This window comes from Idiotropiscis lumnitzeri, unplaced genomic scaffold, assembly GCF_059441095.1.
Source record: "Idiotropiscis lumnitzeri isolate Australia: NSW breed Sydney's pygmy pipehorse unplaced genomic scaffold, RoL_Ilum_1.0 HiC_scaffold_23, whole genome shotgun sequence".
Classification (NCBI taxonomy): Eukaryota; Metazoa; Chordata; class Actinopteri; order Syngnathiformes; family Syngnathidae; genus Idiotropiscis; species Idiotropiscis lumnitzeri.
In genome coordinates this window covers 503,956-526,196 of record NW_028283561.1, presented here as the reverse complement: position 1 = coordinate 526,196, position 22,241 = coordinate 503,956, and the positions used below count along the sequence as shown (strand labels likewise).

At 43.1% G+C, this 22,241-nt stretch overlaps 1 protein-coding gene across 1 annotated transcript; it reads right to left on the bottom strand.

Moving 5' to 3' along the window:
* Positions 1-12,421: 12,421 nt before the first annotated feature.
* LOC148316063 (uncharacterized) lies at positions 12,422-16,719 on the bottom strand. The gene is made up of 3 exons (XM_088287056.1): positions 15,487-16,719; positions 14,533-15,308; positions 12,422-12,535 (listed from the first exon to the last, which is right to left on the bottom strand). Exons 1-3 carry the CDS (start codon positions 16,577-16,579, stop codon positions 12,422-12,424), a joined length of 1,983 nt encoding a protein of 660 aa, XP_088143182.1. The 5' UTR covers positions 16,580-16,719.
* Positions 16,720-22,241: the final 5,522 nt, after the last annotated feature.

Below are 22,241 nucleotides of genomic sequence, written 5' to 3'. Positions count from 1 at the left end.
CCTCGTCCGGCCGCCTCTATTGCACAATTACACGCGAGCGCAAGTCCTCGCCGACGAGGAAGTAAACGCTCGCAAGTTACCATTGAACATGTGGTTTTAGCCCTCATGCTGTTATTGTACATATCATGCATCTTGCGGGCAGAAAATGTCGCGTAAATGTGCAGTTAGACGCGAGCTTGCTCGCTGACTTCCTCGTCCGGCCGCCTCTATTGCACATTTACACGCGAGCGTAAGTCCTCGCCGACGAGGAAGTAAACGCTCGCAAGTTACCATTGAACATGTGGTTTTAGCCCTCATGCTTTTATTGTATATATCATGCATCTTGCGGGCAGAAAATGTCGCGTAAATGTGCAATTAGACGCGAGCTTGCTCGCTGACTTCCTCGTCCGGCCGCCTCTATTGCACAATTACACGCGAGCGCAAGTCCTCGCCGACGAGGAGGTAAACGCTCGCAAGTTACCATTGAACATGTGGTTTTAGCCCTCATGCTTTTATTGTACATATCATGCATCTTGCGGGCAGAAAATGTCGCGTAAATGTGCAGTTAGACGCGAGCTTGCTCGCTGACTTCCTCGTCCGGCCGCCTCTATTGCACTATTACACGCGAGCGCAAGTCCTCGCCGACGAGGAGGTAAGCGCTCGCAAGTTACCATTGAAAATGTGGTTTTAGCCCTCATGCTTTTATTGTACACATCATGCATCTTGCGGGCAGAAAATGTCGCGTAAATGTGCAGTTAGACGCGAGCTTGCTCGCTGACTTCCTCGTCCGGCCGCCTCTATTGCACAATTACACGCGAGCACAAGTCCTCGCCGACGAGGAAGTAAACGCTCGCAAGTTACCATTGAACATGTGGTTTTAGCCCTCATGCTGTTATTGTACATGTCATGCATCTTGCGGGCAGAAAATGTCGCGTAAATGTGCAGTTACACGCGAGCGTATCTCCTCCCCGACGAGGAAACAACAATACTGAATGGTGTGGTAATCATGCATACTTTCTAAAATTCACAGATTGTGCATCCCGCGGCAAGAAAGTTCCTCCTCGTCTTGTTGGTGTAAAGAAAGGTAAATTATAATATGAAACTTCACACGCCAGCAATAAAATGCAGCAATAAATATATATTTCCAATTGTTTATATTTCTGTAATTTACAGGTTGTGCATCAGGAAGCAGTGGTTCCGGATGGCGTCACACTGGATGGCAACCGAGGAAAATCGACTTTACAGCAACCCCTGGACTACTGAATGCCGCTGCCCATTTGGAGTCTGTGGAGCCAGCTGATTTCCTGCAGCTGTTTCTCACGGATGAGCTTCTGCAGCACATCGCGGATGCCACCAATCACTTCCCAGACAATTATTTTCACACAAACCCCAGTGGACAAACACAAGCTCGCTTATTTGCCACGGACCAGCAAAGCCAGACCACAACGAAAGTGTCGGGTCTGTTTGCGCAAAGGCAAACGGAGTGAAACAAGAATGTGGTGTGAACTATGTTGTGTGCCCTTGCATCAAGGCAACTGTTTTATTTTATATCACACAAAAAAAAGTATGTATGACACTGATGTATTTCATTTTTGTACATAGTTCAACTGTTCAGTCGTTTTGTGTTATGTGCAAATAAATTCATTTTGTTATCAAAAACATATTTTTTGTGCTTTTTTTTGTTATTTTATAGAAGGCATGCATTATTTAGATGTTGGAGGTGTCATAAAAGCCATAAATAATAGTGTCAAAGTTCAAATTATGGTCGAAATGCATCAGTTTACAAAAAGCTAATTTTCTCAGTTTTTTCCCCAGGGATTGGAGTTTTCATGAAATTTAGCTATTTTCAAATGCCGATTGCTCAAGAATGGAAAAAGATGGAAACTAACTTTTTTTTCTGTTGAAAGAAGAGAGTCTCATCTTTGTCTCATGTCTATATAGCATTAGAATACAATATTCTGTGGGCCTTGCAATATTAGTCAAAACCCAGGAAAACGCTGGGATTGAGCGGGTTGCTCCAGTGAAAATGGCTGGTATTTAATGAGTTAATAACATGTTCTTATTGTTTGTAGCTGTTCAGTGTTGAGAACTGTGTGTGTCATTTTGTGGACCCGTGTATACGTTTGTGTGTCTGTCTGTGTGTCTAAATGTCAGGAAGAGTGATAAAAGTGGTTGGAATTGTGCTAAAAGAATTGATGAAGTAGAGATTAAATGGAATCAATGATTAGTAACCAACTAAAGGCTACTTATGAGTGATGAGATCTTATTGAGGAAAATAATTCCAAAATTTACAAAAGAAATCAATAAAGGGGAAGATTTGAGGAAATACATTTATTCCACTTTGAAAATAAAATAAAATAATTTTTACAACGGGATAGGCACAAAGAAAAGAGAAAATTCACCCGATGTGCGTTTTATAAAAAGATTTAACGCAGACGCCTGTGCTGATTTAGAAAGAGACTGAAAGACGTTGAAGAGAAGAAGCAGAAAGTACTTAATATCGAGATAAATTAAGACGAAGAAACAGGAGCGAGAAAAAAAAAGGAGGAAATGCACCAGTTAAGGATTAAAGAGACAGTGACAGTGAAGAAGGAAGTCAGGGTGAGAGAGCTGAGGGGGAGGGCCCAGCGAGAAAAGGAGCCGGGACTGCCTCAACAAGTGGACAACAGCGCCCTGGGAAGTCTGCCACAAGAGATGAATGCAAAGCAGCCTGCCAAACAATCACACCAATCCAATCCTCATGCTGAAGACATCCAAAGAAGAAAGAAAGAACAAGGGACAACCACCGCATTGACCGCCCTCATGGAGGGCCTCACGACCACCCCGTCAGCACCGATCTTCTACCGAGGACGTGGAAGAGGACGAGGACGTTACCAAGCGAGGGGAATAGGAAGAGGACGCCTGCCAACAAAAGACGACGTCTGCTACAACTGTGGGAAACATGGCCCCTTTGATAGAAACGGCCGTTAACCACCCAGGAAAACTGTTACAATTTACACAGACAGAATCACGTTTGATAAGAAATTTGTAATTTTTCAGGACCAGTTGTGAGAGCAACGGAGGATCACGTGACGTAAAAAACAAACATAAAAAGCAAGTGTGGAAGCAGTTCTACATCAGCATGCGTTTTACTTATCAGGCCATGATACACTGGCACAATTGGACCTTAATACCAGAGTCAATAAGCAAGGGCGAATTGAAACAAACGTCAAAACTTTAAAAGGGCACATTACTATTGGACGTTACATTTGAAAAAAAAATATGACGTCAGTAAAACATTAGAAGTAGCTCACAATAGAGTCCGTTCGAGCGATGACATGCAACACATGGTTATTCTGCAAGTGACTATCAGATACAAAGGATGCCCTGGTGCTAACCTTGAGTATACAAAAGTGTTCCTGAAATTGGCTGAACAGAGAGTGCTAATAAATCACATTCAGTGGAGGGGGAAGCACGCAAAGTGAAGCCTTCAATCCCTCCTGCTCAGCATCTGCACATCTCACTCGCAAAGCCTCAAAAGTTAGTGACTTACTGAGGCCTCATTTCGACAAAAAAAGTAAATGATGTCTTTTATAGGTGTGTGCGATTATTGTCGGGCATGAATTGCAAATTACTCAGAAATCACACGACCATTGCTGGACATCATTGATTACAATGTATTAGCACTACCAACTTGACATTTAACTGCTAAATTGAGTCATGGGAATTCCCATGTCTCAACAGGGGGGGGGTGATGATTGATATCCATAGTACAGGACATTTGCTGTACCACTAGGACTACAAACCTTTTTTAAATAATAATGATAAGGTGAGGTGCGCTCAGCCCAGCGTCACTTTTTCCCGCACCAGTAGAAGGCACGCCTCACGACTGAGTAAGCCGCATCCAAATTACCACCAAACCGCGACCTGACCTTATGGACACTTTTTTCCCAACTGGAGAGACATGGACACTTTTCTCCCTGACGGCCGCAACGGGGAGGGATTATTATTATTATTTTTTTTTTTTTTTAAATTGCAAACTAAAATTTAGTTTCAAGGGATATTAAAATCTGTATGTTCAGGACAAGCAGCAGAAAGTTCTGCACTGATTCAGGCTTGTAAGACACAAAACCAGGTGCACATTCCGGACTGATAAGAAGTAGAAGCATTCGAGAACCAAGGTCACAAAACAGATCATTTGTAAGATGGAAGAGCGTAGGCGGGTGTGAGAAAGTCAAAGTTTGAGGTTTCCCATCCTGTATGTGTAGTCTAGTTCCAATGGAGATTGACAGTCAAGATACATGTTCATGTGTTCTGTCGACATTGGGCAAACAGGGGCTTTAAAACCACAACAGAAAGAAAAAAGTTGTGCATAAATCACGTCTAAATAGCTATTTGTAAATGCAAAACTCACTAAACAGAAAATGACCCAATTGCAAATTGGAAACTGCCTCGCTGACAACGCAGCGAAGGCTGCAGCCCAAGGCATGACCTCAAGGTCGACACAGCACTTCTAAAAGGGGAAATGAACACACACACACACACACACACAGCAAATCAACTTGACATTTTGATCTCACGCCACAAAAAATGCACCACTAATTGAAAGCACACATTGGGATAACAAAGGTGCAAACATTGCTGAGGACAGGGTCAGCAGATTGGCAGATGGCAAATCCTGGCTGCCTAAATCATGAAGGGGCAGCAAGAGTGACACATGAGCGTGGTCATGTGTCAAGAGGGGGAAGTATGATATGAAATTATTCCCACATACAGACGTAAAAAAAAAAAAAAAATTGTTAAAATTATTCCCACATACAGACATATTTTTTTTTGTAGACAATATGTTATTTGCTTGAAAAACAAAGTATTAGAGATGCAATATTGCTTGGTTTCAATTATTGTTTTCAAAAATGTGTTTTCAAAATGGGTTGTTTCCAACAACATATGCTGATGTTAAGACAGTTGTAAAAGTATTGTGTAATCAAATTATCCCAACATTTGGTATTTCAAGAGTGATTTAAAGTGAAAATGACATATTTTGTGAATGATGTAACAAAGTGGGACAGTTGCTGCAAATTGACTCAAAGCGTCATTGTGCATATAGTCTGCAGGACTTGTGGAACTATTAAGGCCAGACTTATTAAGACAATGAGAGAAACAAAAAAGACTATGGCTCGACTATGTTTCAATCACAGCAATGAGGATAGTGCCAGCCGAAGGAAGGACACTATCCCCTTTCGAAATCCTATATGGACGCCCATATAGACTCCCAGATTCATCAGAACCACCAGCGACAAGCATATCGGTCCCAGTCCACATGAAAAACATGTTTGACCGAAAAAGATACTTAGACACAATTACTGGCCAGTGTGTTCTGATCCACAGAGAAACCACGTCCGTGTGGGAGACCAACTCTTCCTCAAGGTGCAGTCTGTTCTTGCTGCATTGTTCCCATGACAAAGACGATGGTTAGTCCTATGTTTGTTGCCCAAATTGGCTGCCCTCTCCCCTCACTGTCGGTCATCTACACCGCCCGGTGCCTCAGCAGGGCTCTCAACATCGTCAAAGACAATACCCACCCAAACTCCCACCTGTTCGACCTGATGCCCTCTGGCAGGCGCTACAGATGCATCAAATCGAGGACCAATAGACTGAGAAACAGTTTCTTTCCGAGAGCCATCTCTATTCTGAACTCTCACACACACACACGAGACCACCACTACCTTGCAGAACAGCATCGTGATGTGTTTTTATATACCCTTCAGTATTATTTTCCATTGCACTCTCTTATTTATCTAATTTATATATTTGTCTGTATTATTGTTGTATTGCACTGGAGAGGGGAGCTCTCTAATCTCGTTGCACTCTTGAGTACAATGACAATAAAGGGATTTCTAATTCTAATTCTAATTCTAAAAATGGCGAATTCGAACTGGACACTGAAACCTAAAAAATACATGGACTTTGCTGCCCCTGCCCCAACACGTGCACATACACCACACATGAAGATCCAGGAGGTTAGGACGGCTGTCCCCTCCTACAACGAGGCAAGGGGCCTCCACCAAGTCACCCCAGAGGCAAGCTCTGCGTGGAGACAGTTTTCACTAAATATATTGAAATGTTTATTTATATGTTTTATTCCCAGACCATGAGGTTCTCGTTCCATGCGGAAGGGAGGAGGGGAATTTTTCCCCAATGAGGGTTTTCGGCCCTCCCTGATGAAACACACTGTTGTATGATTTCATTATGATGACCTGTCTTAAAACCGTAAGGTCGTGATTTATCTGATGTTTAGAAATCCACAACAGTGGGAAAATGTAAGATAAGATGAAGATCATAATAACCTCAAGTAACCTTACATAATCAGTTTGTGTATTTCTAATCATGTTTTTATACATTAATTGCATTAATGATTGCACACTCACACGCACACACGCCTACATTTTTGCCTCAGAGTTAAGTTTCTGTTGTCTTATCTAAACTTTCGTTATGAGTTAAGTTTCGATTTCCTTGCTTTCCCACCACCAAAATACCAATTTAGTTTGGTATTGATGATACAAACAGCGGAAGGGAATCATTCCAGTTTACTAAGGTCCAAATCGAGCGTTCCTTTTGACCACGCTGCCGTCACAGGGAAGGACCTTTGGAGCACTTTTTCGGGGCTCACCAGGGTCAGGTATGGAGACCCCTAAATTGGGAGACACTAAAGTTTTGTTTGCTGAATGTTTTTTTTTGTATTATGTTCACCCACATTTGATTTTGAGGGGGAAAGGGAGCATATAAGATTGTTGATGCTTAAAGAAGCACTCCTTGATGGAGATTAGGCATATGAAGATTGCGTCATTTAATATTAATGGCATACACAACCCTATTAAAAGAAGAAAAATTTTGACAAAACTAAGAAAAGATAAGGACCACATAGCATTTTTGCAGGAAACACACCTAAATGATTCTGAACATGCTATATTGGACAGATTGTGATTTAAACATATTCACTTCTCTTCGCATTTTTCTGGTAGAAGGAGAGGAGTGTCATTGCCATTACCCACACCGCTTATCCTGTAGAGGGTCGCGGGAGGGTGCTGGAGCCTATCCCAGCTGACTACGGTCGAAAGGCGCATTACACCTGAACTGGTCGCCAGACAGTCACAAAGCAGACATAGACACCGTCACTGAGTGGGAACTGAACCCACGTTGCCGCACACAACTCAGGCGAGTGTACCACTACACCATCAGTGACCGAAGGAGAGGAGTGGCAATCTTAATATCTAGAGCCATAAATGATGAAGATGTATTTGAATATACTAAAGAAGGTCGATTTGTTATGATCACTGGCAAAATAGACAGCTATTTGATGACTCTTTTTAAAGTGTATGTGCCCCGTGGTAGTGATTGGACCTTTTATAAGCATATATTTTAATGAATTATAACAACTAGTAAAGGAACATTAATCTGTGGAGGGGACTTTAACATAAGATTAAATCCAAAAATTGACTCATCAAACGAGAAATCTCATGCGCATAATTTGATAAAGAAAATCAATACTTGAATGAGCGAAATGGGAAATGTGGACGTGTGGAGAGAATTTAACCCAAACAGCAGAGAATATACACACTATTAGTCCGCCTTTAACGTCTATTCTGGGATTGACTATTTTATTTTGTCTAAAAGAGATTTACATAAAGTGGACTGCGAAAGGCCCGTCCGTCTGAGTTATCAGGTCATGGTTACATTTACATGTCAGTACACATTCGCCATTAAGGCCAGGTCTACATTATGGAGGTTACATGCAAATATTCTGAATAATACAATAAATATGAAAAAGATTGAAAAAAGAAGTTATTGATTATCTGGAATTTAATGACAATGATGAAGTGACTCCACCAATACTTTGGGATGCGTTGAAAGCAGTGATCAGGGCTAGGATTAAAGCTATTTCCTCCTATGAGAAGAAACTGAGACAGGAAATCCTAAAAACATCAGAGGGATAATTGGTAAAATTACCAAAAGAGCATTTGGCATCCTTAAAGCAAGAAACTAAGCAGGAAATAATAAATAAAGCAGAAAATAGACGACTTAAACACACAAGAAATACAAAAAGAAACTTCTCTTCGTGAAACAAAGCAGGAGGGAAATAACTGAAACATTTATCATACAAGCTGAGAAAGCAACAAGCAGAAAGAACCATACATGAAATAAGGAACCCGAGGACAAAGGTAATAGAAACGAGTCCGAACAAAATCCATCAATGCTTTCACGCCTATTTCAAAACACTATATTTTCAACCTCAGATTGGTAATGTCCAGGTTAATTCTTTCCTGTCTCGGTTACCTCATGTTACAGATGAACAAAATGAAAAACTTGTGTCTAGAATTATGGAGACAGAACTGCGGGCAGCGATTGGGAGATTAAAGAGAGGTAAATCCTCAGGATCCCATGGTTTCAACACAGAATGGTATCAAAAGATGCATGATGAATTTATTCCGACACTTCTAAAGACATTTAATTTGGTATTTGAAAAGAAAGTCATTCCGCCATCATGGAGGGATGCAACAATTTCACTTATACCCAAGGAGGAGAAGGATAGATTGGAGTGTGGGAACTACCGGCCAGTTAGCCTTCTGAACATTGATTCCAAACTGTTTACGTCCACAATGTCAAAAAGAGAATCAGAAAGCCCTTCCTTCTCATTGTACTCAGTGAAATAGATATTATATTACCGGAACTGATACGCATGGACCAGACAGGATTTATAAGGCTCAGACAAACTCAAGATAACATCAGGAAAACACTACACATAATGTGACAAATTATTGATCAAAATCTGGAGACCTTAATTATAAGTTTAGATGCAGAGAAGGCATTCAAATCAGTGAGGTGGACATTTTTATCTAAGGTACTTGTGAAGTTTGGCTTCCACACAAGTTTGATAGACGTGTTTTCTGCCCCGCACGAATCTCCTTCTACTAGACTCAAGGTTAACTGGGACCTGACCTCCCCCTTTAAACAAGAGAGAGGAACAAAACAGGGATGCTGTGCCTCCCCGCTCCTTTTCATGTTGTTTATAGAACCCCTGAGCCAGTGGATTTGGCAGAGGCAGGATATTAAGGTGGTAAAAATGGCATGAGGGGAACAAAAACTGTCCCTATTTGCAGAAGACATATTGTTGAATATAACATACCCAACACAAACGCTACCGAAACAGATGGACATGTTGAAGGAATATGGCACACTGACTGAATTCAAAATTAATATTCATAAGACCCAGGTGCTAACGTTTAATTATGACCCACCGCTTAAAATTAAGAGGGAGTATGACTTGAATTGTAAGGCGGAGTCAATCAGATACCTTGGTGTGACATACCTGAAGACTTGACTAAATTGTTTCATCTTAACTTTGACCAGTTCAATTTGAGGCTGAAGTTAGATTTACAGAGATGGAATGTGTACTCCTTTTTAGAGCTTAAACTCTTGGGTGGAATCAATTAGGATGAATATACTCCCACCTTTGCTCTACTTTTTTCAATGTCTGCCAGTTAAAATAACACCTAAACAATTAATTACTGGGACAGATTAATCTGAAGATTTTTGTGGCAAGGTCATAGAGCTAGGATTAAATATAAAACATTGCAACTAAATAGAAGGGCGGAATGGTGCTTCCATGTATGCAAGATTACTACTATGCAGCCCAATTTATACCTTTAATTTGTATGTGCCTGCCAAATTATGATGGAGGGTGGAAACTGGAAAGTAATAGAAGGGGCGATGATTGGGACAACCCCGATAGCAGCCCTCATGGCGGATAACACATTATTGAAGCAAGTGGCAATCGCTGAAGACAGTTTAACAATCTTTCTTTTAAAAATATGGCAAGAAGTTGGAAAAAATTGTAAATTGGGTGACTTAAGGATTCTAAGGTGGTGTACCTATGATGTAGACTTTACGCCAAACAAATATGATGGCAGAGTTAAGATAAAGATGTTCTTTAATAGTCCCACAATGGGGAAATTTGCAGTGTTACAGCAGCAAAGATATAGATCACACAGAGGCGGCAGCGTAATGTAGCCGTTAATGTATAACATCAGCAGCAGTCATTCATAAAAAGCATGCAAATATACACAGTATAAACGTATATAGACAAATCCCCCTGTATATACACACTTACATCCCACAACATATACAAGTGTAAGGAAACACTCCGAATGTCTGTCCATGGTACAGAAGGGAAATAAATAAAAACGCTGCTATGAAAAAAAAATGCTGAATGATATAAAATACTGCAATGATAAAAAAATACTGCAATAGTAAAAGTACTGTAATTTTAAAAGTACTGCAATGATAAAACAATTACTGCAATGATAGAAAAAAACTGCAGCAATAAGAAAACTGCAATGGTAAAAGTACTGTATTGGTAAAAGTACTGCAATAATAAAAAAATACTGCAATGATGGAAAATACTGCAATGATAAAAGAACTGTCATGGTAAAAGTATTGCAATGAAAATACTGCAGTGATACAAACACTAATGATACTGCAATGATCAAGAAAATACAGCATTGGTCACTAATGAGAAACAGTTTCTTTCCGAGAGCCATCTCCATTCTGAACTCTCACACACACACGAGAACACCCTTATCTTGCAGAACAGCATTGTGATGTGTTTTTATATACCCTATTCAGTACTGAATTCCTTTGCACTCTCTTATTTATTTATCTAATTTATATATTTTTCTGTATTATTGTTGTTTTGCACTGGAGAGGGGAGCCCTCTAATCTCGTTGCACACTTGAGTACAATGACAATAAAGGGATTTCTAATTCTAATTCTATTTAAGTACACCATTGGATAAAGCCCAATAGTAGTGTGTATTGCATCCTAGGACTGCACAATTGCACTAATGCCCGCCCGTTTGTAGGCCTGACCTAATGTTCTTGTTAAAAAGTCTGACAGCAGTCGGCAGGAAGGAGCGGCGAAATCTCTCCTTCACACAGCGAGGGTGTAACAGTCTATCACTGAAGGAGCTATAGTCACTGATGGTGTAGTGGTACACTCGCCCGAGTTGTGTGCGGGCAGCGTGGGTTCGGTTCCCACTCAGTGACGGCGTCTATGTCTACCCTATGACTGGCTGGCAACAGTTCAGGGCCGCCGCGCCGGATCATCACGTTGTCGTCGTGCGGTGGCAGAGTACCCATACGGGGAAACCAAGAATGATCCAAAAACCCGGCATCCGAACCGAAACTCTGTTTCGCTCCCGGACCCACACCTCTATGAATAGAGGTGTAGCCATACGAAACTTACTTACTGAAGGAGCTGTGGAGTGTTCTAAGAGTGTCATTGAGTGGGTGGGCTGGGTTGTCCAGCATTGATGACAGCAAAACTGTCATCTTCCTGCCCCCCACCGAGTCCACAGAGTCCAGGGAGCAGCCCAGGACAGAGCTGTTCCTCCTCACTAGTTTGTCCAGTCTCTTTTTGTCCAGGCCCGAGATTCCTCCTGCCCATGAGACCACTCAATAGAAAATGACAGATGAAACCACCGAGTCATAGAAGTTCCTGAGGAGTGTCCCCTGAACGCCAAAGGACCTCAACCTCCTGAGTAGGAAGAGTCTCTGCTCTGACCCTTCCTATAGAGAGTGTCTGTGTTGTCGCTCCAGTCCAGTGTATTGTTCAGATGAACACTCTGGTACTTGTAAATTGAGACCCTCTCAACGTTTGTACCATGGATATTCACTGGTGCAGGTGGAGAGTGCCGACGCTTGCAGATATCAACCACCAGCTCTTTGGATTTCCCAGTGTTGATTTGGAGGCGGTTCTGTTGACACCAGTCCACAAAACCCTGAGTAAGTTCTCTGTACTCCTGATCATCTCCGTCAGTGATGAGGCCGAGAATCGCAGAGTCATCAGAGAACCTCTGCAGGTGACAGGTGGAGGAATTGTATTTGTAGTCCGAGGTGTTGAGGGTGAACAGGAAGGGAGCCAGAACAGTTCCCTGCGGCGCTCCCGTGCTGCAGAGGAGCACGTCAGACACACAGTCCTGTGTTCTCACCTACTGTGGCCAGTTTGTGAGGTAGTCGTGGATCCATCTGATGAGGTGCCACTCACGCTGCTCCAGCTTGTCTCCCAATAAGGCGGGCTGGATGGTGTTGAAAGCACTTGAGAAATCAAAGAACATGATCCTTACCGTGCCCCCCCCCCTCCCGCCTTCTCCGGGTGGTAGAGTGAGGTGTGGAGCAGGTAGATGATGGCATCATCCACACTGATGGCAGGCTGGTATGCGAACTGGAGTGGGTCCATTGAGGAGCTCACCAGGGGGCACAGATGGACGGGGACCAGTCTCTCCAGGGTCTTCATCAGATGAGACATCAGCGCCACTGGTCTGAAGTTGTTGAGCTCCTTCGGCTGGGGTTCTTTGGAACCAGAACCAGGCAGGATGTTTTCCACAGCTGGGGGAATCTGGCCAACTTCAGGCTGAGGTTGAACATATGCTGCCTTCCTCACCTTCATCTTCCACAGCTGGTTCTTCACTGGAGATTTTGTGAGGAAAAGGGCGGAGCAGGATGTGACTGGGAACTGAAACCTGTGGGGGGGAGAGGGGAGAGAAGAGAGGAGAGAGAGAGGGGAGAGAAGAGAGGAGAGAGAGGGGGAGAGAGGGTCTCGTTCGCAGCGGCAGGAGGGGTTGGTCGGGGCTGCAGCAAGGGGAAACTGAGGGGGTGGGGGGGCAGGCATCAGATCAAACCTATTGAAAACTCATTTGCCCACTGAAGGTCACCCCCCTTCTGGGTCTTTGGTTGTCCGTGGCCTGCGATGGTCTTCAGGCCCCTCCAGACATCCCTGTTATTATTATTCTGCAGCTGTTCCTCCATCCGCATCCTGGAGGACTTCTTCCTTCTCAGCTGACGTTGCACTCTCTTCAGCTCCACCTTGCCGCCTGACACAAAAGCCCTCTTTTTCTCCTTCAGGAGAGCTTTAATGTCCGTTGTGATCCAGGGTTTGTTGTTGGATACTGTCCTGGTGGGTATGGTGTTCTCCAGAGAGGAGGAAGGAGAAGCATGATTGAAGTCACCAGAGATAAGGAGAAAGACATTTAGGTGCTGTGTTTGTAGCCTGCTCAGAGCTGCAGTCATTACGTCACAGGCTGTCTCACTGTTAGCAGAGGGGGTTATGTACACCGCCACCGCTATCACATAAGATAAGATAAGATAAGATGTCCTTTATTAGTCCCACAATGGGGAAATTTGAGGTGTTACAGCAGCAAAGATATAGATCACACAGAGTCGGCGGCGTAATGTAGCCGTTAATGTATAACATTAGCAGCAGACATTCAGAAAAAGCATGCAAATATACACAGTATAAACGTATCTAAGTGTAAGGAAACACTCCTAATGTTTGTCCATTATACGGAGGGGGAAACGCTGTACTGATAAAAACTACTGAATGATTGAAAATACTGCAATCATAAAAATATTGCAATGATAAAAGTACTGTAATGGTAAGAGTACTGAAATGATAGAAAAGTACTGCATGATAGAAAATACTGCAATGGTAAAAGTACTGTAATAGTAAAAGTACTGCAACGATAGAAAAATACTGCAATGATGAAAGTACTGCAATGGTACAAGTACTGCAATGGTAAAAGTACTGTAATAGTAAAAGTACCGCAATGATAGAAAAATACTGCAATGATAGAAGTACTGCAATGATAAAAGTACTGTAATAGTGAACATCCTGCAGTGGTAGAAATACTACAGTGATAGAAGTATTGTAATAAGAATACTGTAATGGTAAACAAAATACATCATTGGTCAATATTTAAGTACACCCTTGGCTGAAAGTACAGTAGTAGTTAATATTGCATCCTAGGACTGCACAATTGCACTAATGCCCTCCCGTTTGTAGGCCTGACCCAATGTTCTTGTTAAAAAGTCTGACAGCAGTTGGCAGGAAGGAGCGGCGAAATCTCTCTTTGGTACAGCGAGGGTGTAAAAGTCTGTCACTGAAGGAGCTGTAAAGTGTTCTCAGAGTGTCATTGAATGGGTGGGCTGGTTTGTCCAGCATTGATGACAGTTTTGCCGTCATCCTTCTGCCCCCCACTGAGTCCACAGAGTCCAGGGAGCAGCCCAGGACAGAGCTGGCCCTCCTCACCAGTTTGTCCAGTCTCTTTTTGTCTCGGCCCGAGATGCCTCCTGCCCAGGAGACCACTCCATAGAAGATGACTGATGAAACCACCGAGTCATAGAAGTTCCTGAGGAGTGTTCCCCGAACGCCAAAGGACCTCAGCCGCCTGAGTAGGAAGAGTCTGCTCTGACCCTTCCTATAGAGAGCGTCTGTGTTGTCGCTCCAGTCCAGTTTATTGTTCAGATGAACACCCAGGTACTTGTAAGTTGAGACCCTCTCAACGTCTGTTCCCTGGATATTCACTGGTGCAGGTGGAGAGTGCCGACGCTTGCGGAAATCCACCACCAGCTCTTTGGATTTCCCAGCGTTGATTTGGAGGCGGTTCTGCTGACACCAGTCCACGAACCCCTGCGTAACCCCTCTGTACTCCCGATCGTCATCGTCAGTGATGAGGCCGACAATCGCAGAGTCATCAGAGAACTTCTGCAGGTGACAGGTTGTGGAATTGTATTTGTAGTCCGAGGTGTAGAGGGTGAACAGGAAGGGAGCCAGCACAGTTCCCTGCGGCGCTCCCGTGCTGCAGAGGAGCACGTCAGACACACAGTCCTGTGTTCTCACGTACTGTGGCCGGTTTGTGAGGTAGTTGTGAATCCATGTGATGAGGTGGTGGGCCACTCCCGCCTGCTCCAGCTTGTCTCCCAATAAGGCGGGCTGGATGGTGTTGAAAGCACTTGAGAAATCAAAGAACATGATCCTCACCGTGCCCCCCGCCTTCTCCAGGTGGAAGAGTGAAGTGTGGAGCAGGTAGATGATGGCATCATCCACACTGATGCCAGGCTGGTATGCAAACTGGAGTGGGTCCATTGAGGAGCTGACCAGGGGGCGCAGATGGACGAGGACCAGTCTCTCCAGGGTCTTCATCAGATGAGACGTCAGCGCCACTGGTCTGAAGTTGTTGAGCTCCTTCGGATGGGGTGTCTTTGGAACCGGAACCAGGCAGGATGTTTTCCACAGCTGGGGGACTCTGCCCAGCTTCAAGCTCAGGTTGAACATGTGCTGGACGATTCCACACAGCTGGTCTGCGCAGGATTTGAGGAGCTGGGAGCTGATCCCATCTGGGCCTGCCGCCTTCCTCGCCTTCATCTTCCTCAGCTGATTCTTCACCTGAGATGTTGTGAGGAACAAGGCTGAGCAGGAGGAAGTGGTGGTTGTCTGATGAGGCTGGGAACTGGAGCCTGTGGAGAGAGAGAGGGGCGAGAGAGGGGGAGAGAGGGTCTTGTTCGCAGTGGCAGGAGGGGTGGGTGGGGGCTGCATCAGGGAAGCCTGAGCGGGGTCAGACATTTGATCAAACCTATTGAAAAATAGGTTCAACTCATTTGCCCACTGAAGCCCCCCCCCCCTTCTGGGTCTTACCTGCTTGTCCGTGGCCTGAGATGGTCTTCAGGCCCCTCCAGACATCCCTGGCATTGTTCCGCTGCAGTTGTTCTTCCATCCGCATCCTGTAGGACTTTTTCCCCTCTCGGATCCTCCTTCTCAGCTGACGCTGTACTCTCTTCAGCTCGTCCTTGTCGCCTGAAACAAAAGCCCTCTTTTTCTCCTTCAGGAGAGCTTTAATATCCGGTGTGATCCAGGGTTTGTTGTTGGAGAAACATCTTACAGTCCTGGTGGGAATGGTGTTCTCCATGCAGAAGTTAATATAGTCTGTAACTGTGTCTGTTAGACCATTAATGTCCTCACCGTGAGCTTCGCTGAATACCTCCCACACAGTTGTGTTGAAACAGTCCTTCAAGGCCTCCTCGGCTTCTCCGGACCATCGCTGAACTGTGCGTGTCACAGCTGGCTGCCTGCGGACGAGAGGTTTGTACACAGGCAGGAGAGCAACCAAGTTGTGGTCAGCTTTGCCCAGCGGGGGGAGGGGCAGTGACGTGTACGCCTCCTTGGTGTTGGCATAGAAGAGGTCCAATATTTTATTGTCTCTGGTTTGGCATGTTACATATTGTGTGAATGAAGGCAGAGAGGAGGAAGGAGAAGCATGATTGAAGTCACCAGAGATAAGGAACAAGGCATTTGGGTGCTGTGTTTGTAGCCTGCTCACAGCTGCATTCAGTACATCACAGGCTGTCTCACCGTTAGCAGAGGGAGGCACGTACGCCGCCACCGCGATCACATGACTGAACTCTCGCGGTAGATAGACCGGACGCATGCTAACAGCTATCATCTCAATGTCCCGACTGCAAAGTTGATCCTTAACAGTTATATGCCCAGGGTTACACCATCTATCATTAACAAACACAGCCAGCCCTCCCCCTTTTCTCTTACCGCTCTCCAGTGTCCTGTCCGCGCGTAGTATTTGGAAGCCGTCCAATTCCACGACGGCGTCCGGCGTTAGCTCTGTTAGCCACGACTCCGTGAACACCAGCAAGCTAGCCTCCCGGACAATCCTCTCGTGCCGGGTTAGCGCTGTTAGCTCGTCCATTTTGTTGGAGAGGGATCGAACATTCCCCATAATAACGGACGGGAGGACGGGGTGATATCGTCTCCTCCTTGCCTGGCGTTTAGCCCCCGCACGACATCCCCGTCTCTTCCTCCTCAGCTCGCGGGGAATATCGGGTCTCGCTCCGGGAGCCCACGCGGGGTTAGCACGGAGTGCTAACAGCTGATCTCTTGTGTACACGATCGATCCGTAGCTCCGAGTTTCGTCTCCGGACACGATCGCACAAAAAACAGCCCCCAACAGTAGTAAAACCACCGCAAGTTGGATGTCCATTGCTGAGGTGAGGTAAAAATAAAATAAAAAAGGGTAAAGGGAAAAAACACACGAAAAAGGCTCAATAGTGAGCCACGCTGCTGTAAACAGGCAGCCACTCGCGCGGCGCCGGAACCGGAAATCATGATTGAACTCTTGCGCTAAGAAACTCTATTTGATGGAGGCGGGGCATCAAATTTGTGTTCAATATTTCCGTCACTGCAAAGGAGGAAATGCTCAATAACTCCCCTGTACATGCTCCAGAAAAATCGCAAACCTCACATGTATCTAAAGATTTGTAACCTGACGAAATGTTTATATTCTTTTGTATATATTGTCTTTTTTAACGTATTAATGTACTGCACGGAGCCCTTTGAATGAATTCAACTGAAAATTTAACAGAAGAGCATCAAGACTTTCTTGCAAATATTGTGAATTTTTGTCGAGGGCGTGATCATTTTGGTGCTGCAAAGTTATTTTTATTCACCTTGACGTAAATTATATTTTAACTACTGCTGTCAAACCTATTGTGTTAAAGGTCGGTAATTAATTTTTGTAATTAATAGTCAAAATATTTGACCCATTTAACACAAGCGCAGAATGGCCCACTCATGCATCCCCATGATCCCTGATCCCAGTTGCCATGACCACGTGCAGCCTTGGCGACGCTACCCAAAGAAGAAAAGAAAACAACAATACTTTTCAGGGACAAAATATACATGAACTTTGCACACAAAGGACTTGCAAATCCATCAATATTTTATTTGTTTGTGTGCGTGCCATGATGTGACAATGACCAATGTTGCCAGGGCGGGAGGGCTTTTTATTCCCCAACAGAGTTATTGCAAAGATTCTCAAGAATTAAACATTTTTGTCTCGGGAGACTATTAACCAAATGAACATTTAAAGTGTGAACTTATGCAAAAGAAACAGTGATATTGTTTTCAAGGTTTTGACTGTGAAGCTGGATGAAATTCTGTGTTTTACCTGCCTAATGACGTAAACTGTGTATTGCTTCTTAGCCTACTGCTCTCCACATTTGTCATAATCACAGACAGTTTTCTCATTAGTGAAAACCATTAGACATTAAAGCTCTATCTGAGTCTTATCAGGCCACCACTACTGCATCGCCAGGCTCAGTGCACGCAAGCAAGCAGTAGCACACATACGCACATGGATGGACACACACATTATCACACATGCGTGCATGTAGAGATTTAAACACACGTGTACACAACCCACATATACCATTATTTACAAATAATGAAAACATACGGCACTAGAGATATAAAACTGGTAATGTTAGTCTTTTGCCCCACTTAGCCCAAGCATCTCAAGTCTTCATTGACCCCACTCATCGAACTGAATAGCTCTAGTAGTGCAAGCATCAGTTACAAAGCACACCCATTCTAATCTTGGTCCATTAGCTGTATCAGTCCCTTTCCAGTTGCTGAGCTTTGTTCAGCTGTCAGGATGACCAATGATGTCACACTACTGCCTGATTCATGATGACGACCTGAGCTAACATCTGATGGGAGCATCAGGCCAAATGAGCAAATGCGCCCCACCAACCTATTATCGACGATTTATCTACCTGCACATCTAATGGGACCACTTCTTTCCAGCACTGTGATGCTATCACAGAAGGTTTGGTTAAGACTTTGACTCCTTGGCTGAGGCTATCTGTGACAGTGCAACTTTTTAACTGGAGTTGATGTTAACGCTTGATACAGATAAAAAATCCAATATTATTGGATGCCTTGAAAAACACCTCTAGTTAACATATTATTTGTCTGTTATGATTCAAATGAAGTTCACAATGCATCTGTGCGTCTATCTATGGACAGAGTTAAATTTCCCGGTGGATATGGACAGGATGAGAAAAATATATATCAATTTCATCATGACAGAGTCAGTCGCACCCCACTCATTTATCCAGGTTAGGGCTTAGTTTTGGGGCATTAACCAGGAATCAAAGCTGCAGGTGCACAAAAACAGAAGCATATACCACTCTATGACCAGTGTGACTTAAGAACAAAGCAAGTTATGATAATGGGCCTTTTTGGAAGATTGAATTTAACCTTAAACCACTAATCCACTGATCAGTGAACATTTGAGACGGTTGGCGAATGGAGCAAAATGCGTATTCAAGTCAGGGTTCATTCAAGGTAAAAAATATTCGCAATCCATTCTCCAGACATTCACCAAAGGTCTATAAAAAATGATACTATTGTTTTTTGTTAAGGATCCATTATATTTCCATTATATTTTGTCATGCCGTTTTTTTTTGTTGTTGCCAGAATTCAACATGCACCATTTAACATATCCGGAGAAATGAAGTATCGAAAGATGCATATTGGCCCAATTCAGTTTGGTAGTTTCAGAATTCAGTGATACAATGGTGTTGCAATTACCCCTGAAAAAATGAATTGAAAATGAATGAGGAGCTGTGAAAAAGCCAAGAGACAAGTCCCATTTTCCAAGCCACATTGCTCTCGCATACAGTAAGCAAAAACATAAATTTAATATTTTATTGACACTCTTCTAGGGCTTGGCGATATAGCTTGAATATCACGCTATCACACACCCCTTCAAAGTAATGGTATATATCATGATGTAAAATTAATGGGAAGAAATTTTTAATTGATAATTTAATAAATCAATAATTTCTGAATGGGTCAATTATGTACTTCATTAGAGAAGCTAAATTTATTAAACAGTTATACAACTAATATAAATTACGATAATATTTATTGAGCCAATCTCAAGTCAATCATATGTTATGTTGTGTTACTTAGGCAGTTTTACACTAGGGAATTATTTACTTTAGTTTTCTAGATTTGATTCCAATTCCTATGTCCATGGCTTAATTAGCGGTTACTAATTTGTTTTTTAACTGCAGTACAGAAAGAAAATCTGTTCACTGAGATTAATCAAATTGCAAACATGAAAATTAACAATCAGCAGTCAAAATAATGATTTAGCTGATAGAATTGAATAGATAATAGAGAGTATTTCATGTTTCTCTTTTGAGCAATGTACTTCATGTACATTTTATTTTTTTACTATTGGTGCTGAAAAATACAAATTTCTCCAGAGTGAATGTGTTTTTTACATTTTAAATCTTTTTCCTCTCTCTTCTCAGCTGGTGTATGCAGTGACGTCTTCCATCATTCAGTCTTCAGTGGCGGCATATGTTATTCTGTATTATTTTCTCCCCAGTTACTAAAATTGCTTGATAGTTTGCTGTTTAAAGTTAGTTACTATCCACTGTAACACAGTTCCAGCCAGACCTGCAGGATGTAACAAGTGCACACAAGCACTTATTGGTATTTTGCAACTACATTTTGATAGCTTGGCATTTACCGTATTTTCCAGATTGTAAGTCACCCTTTTTTTTCTTTGTTGGCTGCTCCTATGACTTGTACTCTGGAGCAACTCATACATAAAATAATAATAATAATAATAATAATAATAATGTCACAGACAGCCATGAGAGGGCACTCTAGACTTATGCACCGAAGAGACTGGACACAAATGACACTCAAAAAAATCCTATTCTGCACTCAACTAGCTCAAAATTTGCAGCTGAAGCTGCAGAGAGAAAGTTTGGAGTGAATGAGAAACTTGTTAGGGTCAGGCAAAAAGCTTACTACTGCGACTGCGATGAAGAAAAAAAAAGAAAAGAAAAATAAATCACTATAGAGCTAGAACAACGACTTTGCGAGTGGCTGCTGGAACAATGTGCTGGGCGAGGCTTACGGTAAGTCTTCACGCTCAGTTGCCAAGCACATGGACAGCAGTGTCCCAAAACATTAACATGAACGCTTGACACCACCTTCTGCTCATGATAATTTGTCGTGTAGCTAAATATCCTTCATTGTCTCACTATTTCTTATACCTATTCAGCCTGTTCTTTCTTCTTTCATCAATGTTATAACTTGCCTTCAAGATGAAGTCTGTTTTTGATTCTAGTATTTTGTCAAATAAATTACCTGCAAAAAATGTGACTGATACAAATTATGTACGTTTTTTCTCCACCTCATTGTACATTCTTGGGCTGGTTTGACATCCTCCAGAGTGATTTGTAGTCTGGAAAATACGGTGTTTTACAGTCTTTCTTGTCGTCTTCACTTGGACTTCCTCATCAGATGAAAAAGACGAAAAAACGTTGGGCTTCGTATCATGTTTAGCCACATTAACTATCCAGCCGCAGCTCATAAATAAAGGATACGTTGCAAAGAGCGGAAAATAGCTAAGTGATAAAGGCATAAAATTTGGGCATCTCTGCCTTGCGATGTGCACAGGGGGTAATACAAATACATAATCAACATGGATTACTGCGATTGAACAGTAGAGTCCAAATCTCTACCTTTGAGCGAATTCATATATATATTGAATATACTGTCGATACCCTGACTGCTGGTGATGTCACCAAAGTAAAGGGAACGACTTATTCCAGGCAAATTGTCACAATCAACGTTCTATTTAAAAGTATCGATGTTGCATGCAAGCCCCTGAAATGTGCAATAGATTATTGCAGTTTTTCACTGACGAGTTTGCACCAGCACGGTCTCTCATTTCGAATGTCACATTAATTCCTTCTCTTCGGAGCAGGTGACAGGTAACGACTGGCCCGGCGGAATATGGTTTCGTGGTTGCTGAAGCAAAAACTCGGGCGTGGGAGGAGTTCGGTGAGGCCATGGAAAACGACTTCCTGATAGCTTAGATAAAATTATGGTTCACCATCCGGTGTCCCAGGAGAGGGAAGCAGCACACCATTAACACTGTTTATAGTGGAGATGGGGTGCTGCTGACCTCGACTGGGAGGTTGTGAGTCGGTGGGGATAATACTTTGAAGACCTCCTTGTCGCGGGTTCCTTTTTGACCTCCTCCAAAACAAATGGCGTAGCCTGAATATGTGCAACAGTGATGTTTATTGTGCAGCCCTTCCAAAGTGCAACACAGTGAAAAGTCCCCAAAAAGTCAAAAAACCCAGACAAAGTGACAATATAGTAATTTACTAAAATAAGGGTGTCTGTCTATATATTTACAAAACCACTGAATGGAGTTCAACCACAACTACCATGTCAGCTATGTTGCAAAATGCGTCACTGTCTCGCTCTCCAGTACTACCTTCACTGCAGCACCTCTCATCTCCCTCTTTCCAAACAACTCACTCTATATATGATTTGCCCCTCCCCTTGGGCATCAGCTGACATAATTGTCGCGTGAAACAAACATATTTAAGAAACGTGGAAGCTCCCCCGCTGTTTGGTCTTCCTCTATGTCGTGTTACGTCTTGTCTGTTGTCTGCCGCGTCTCGTGACTGGTGAGTGTTAAATTGAACGTGCGCGCATGTTTGTGTCCATGTATGCTTCCATTCATAATAAAACTACCAAGTGTGCACCCTCGGTCGCTC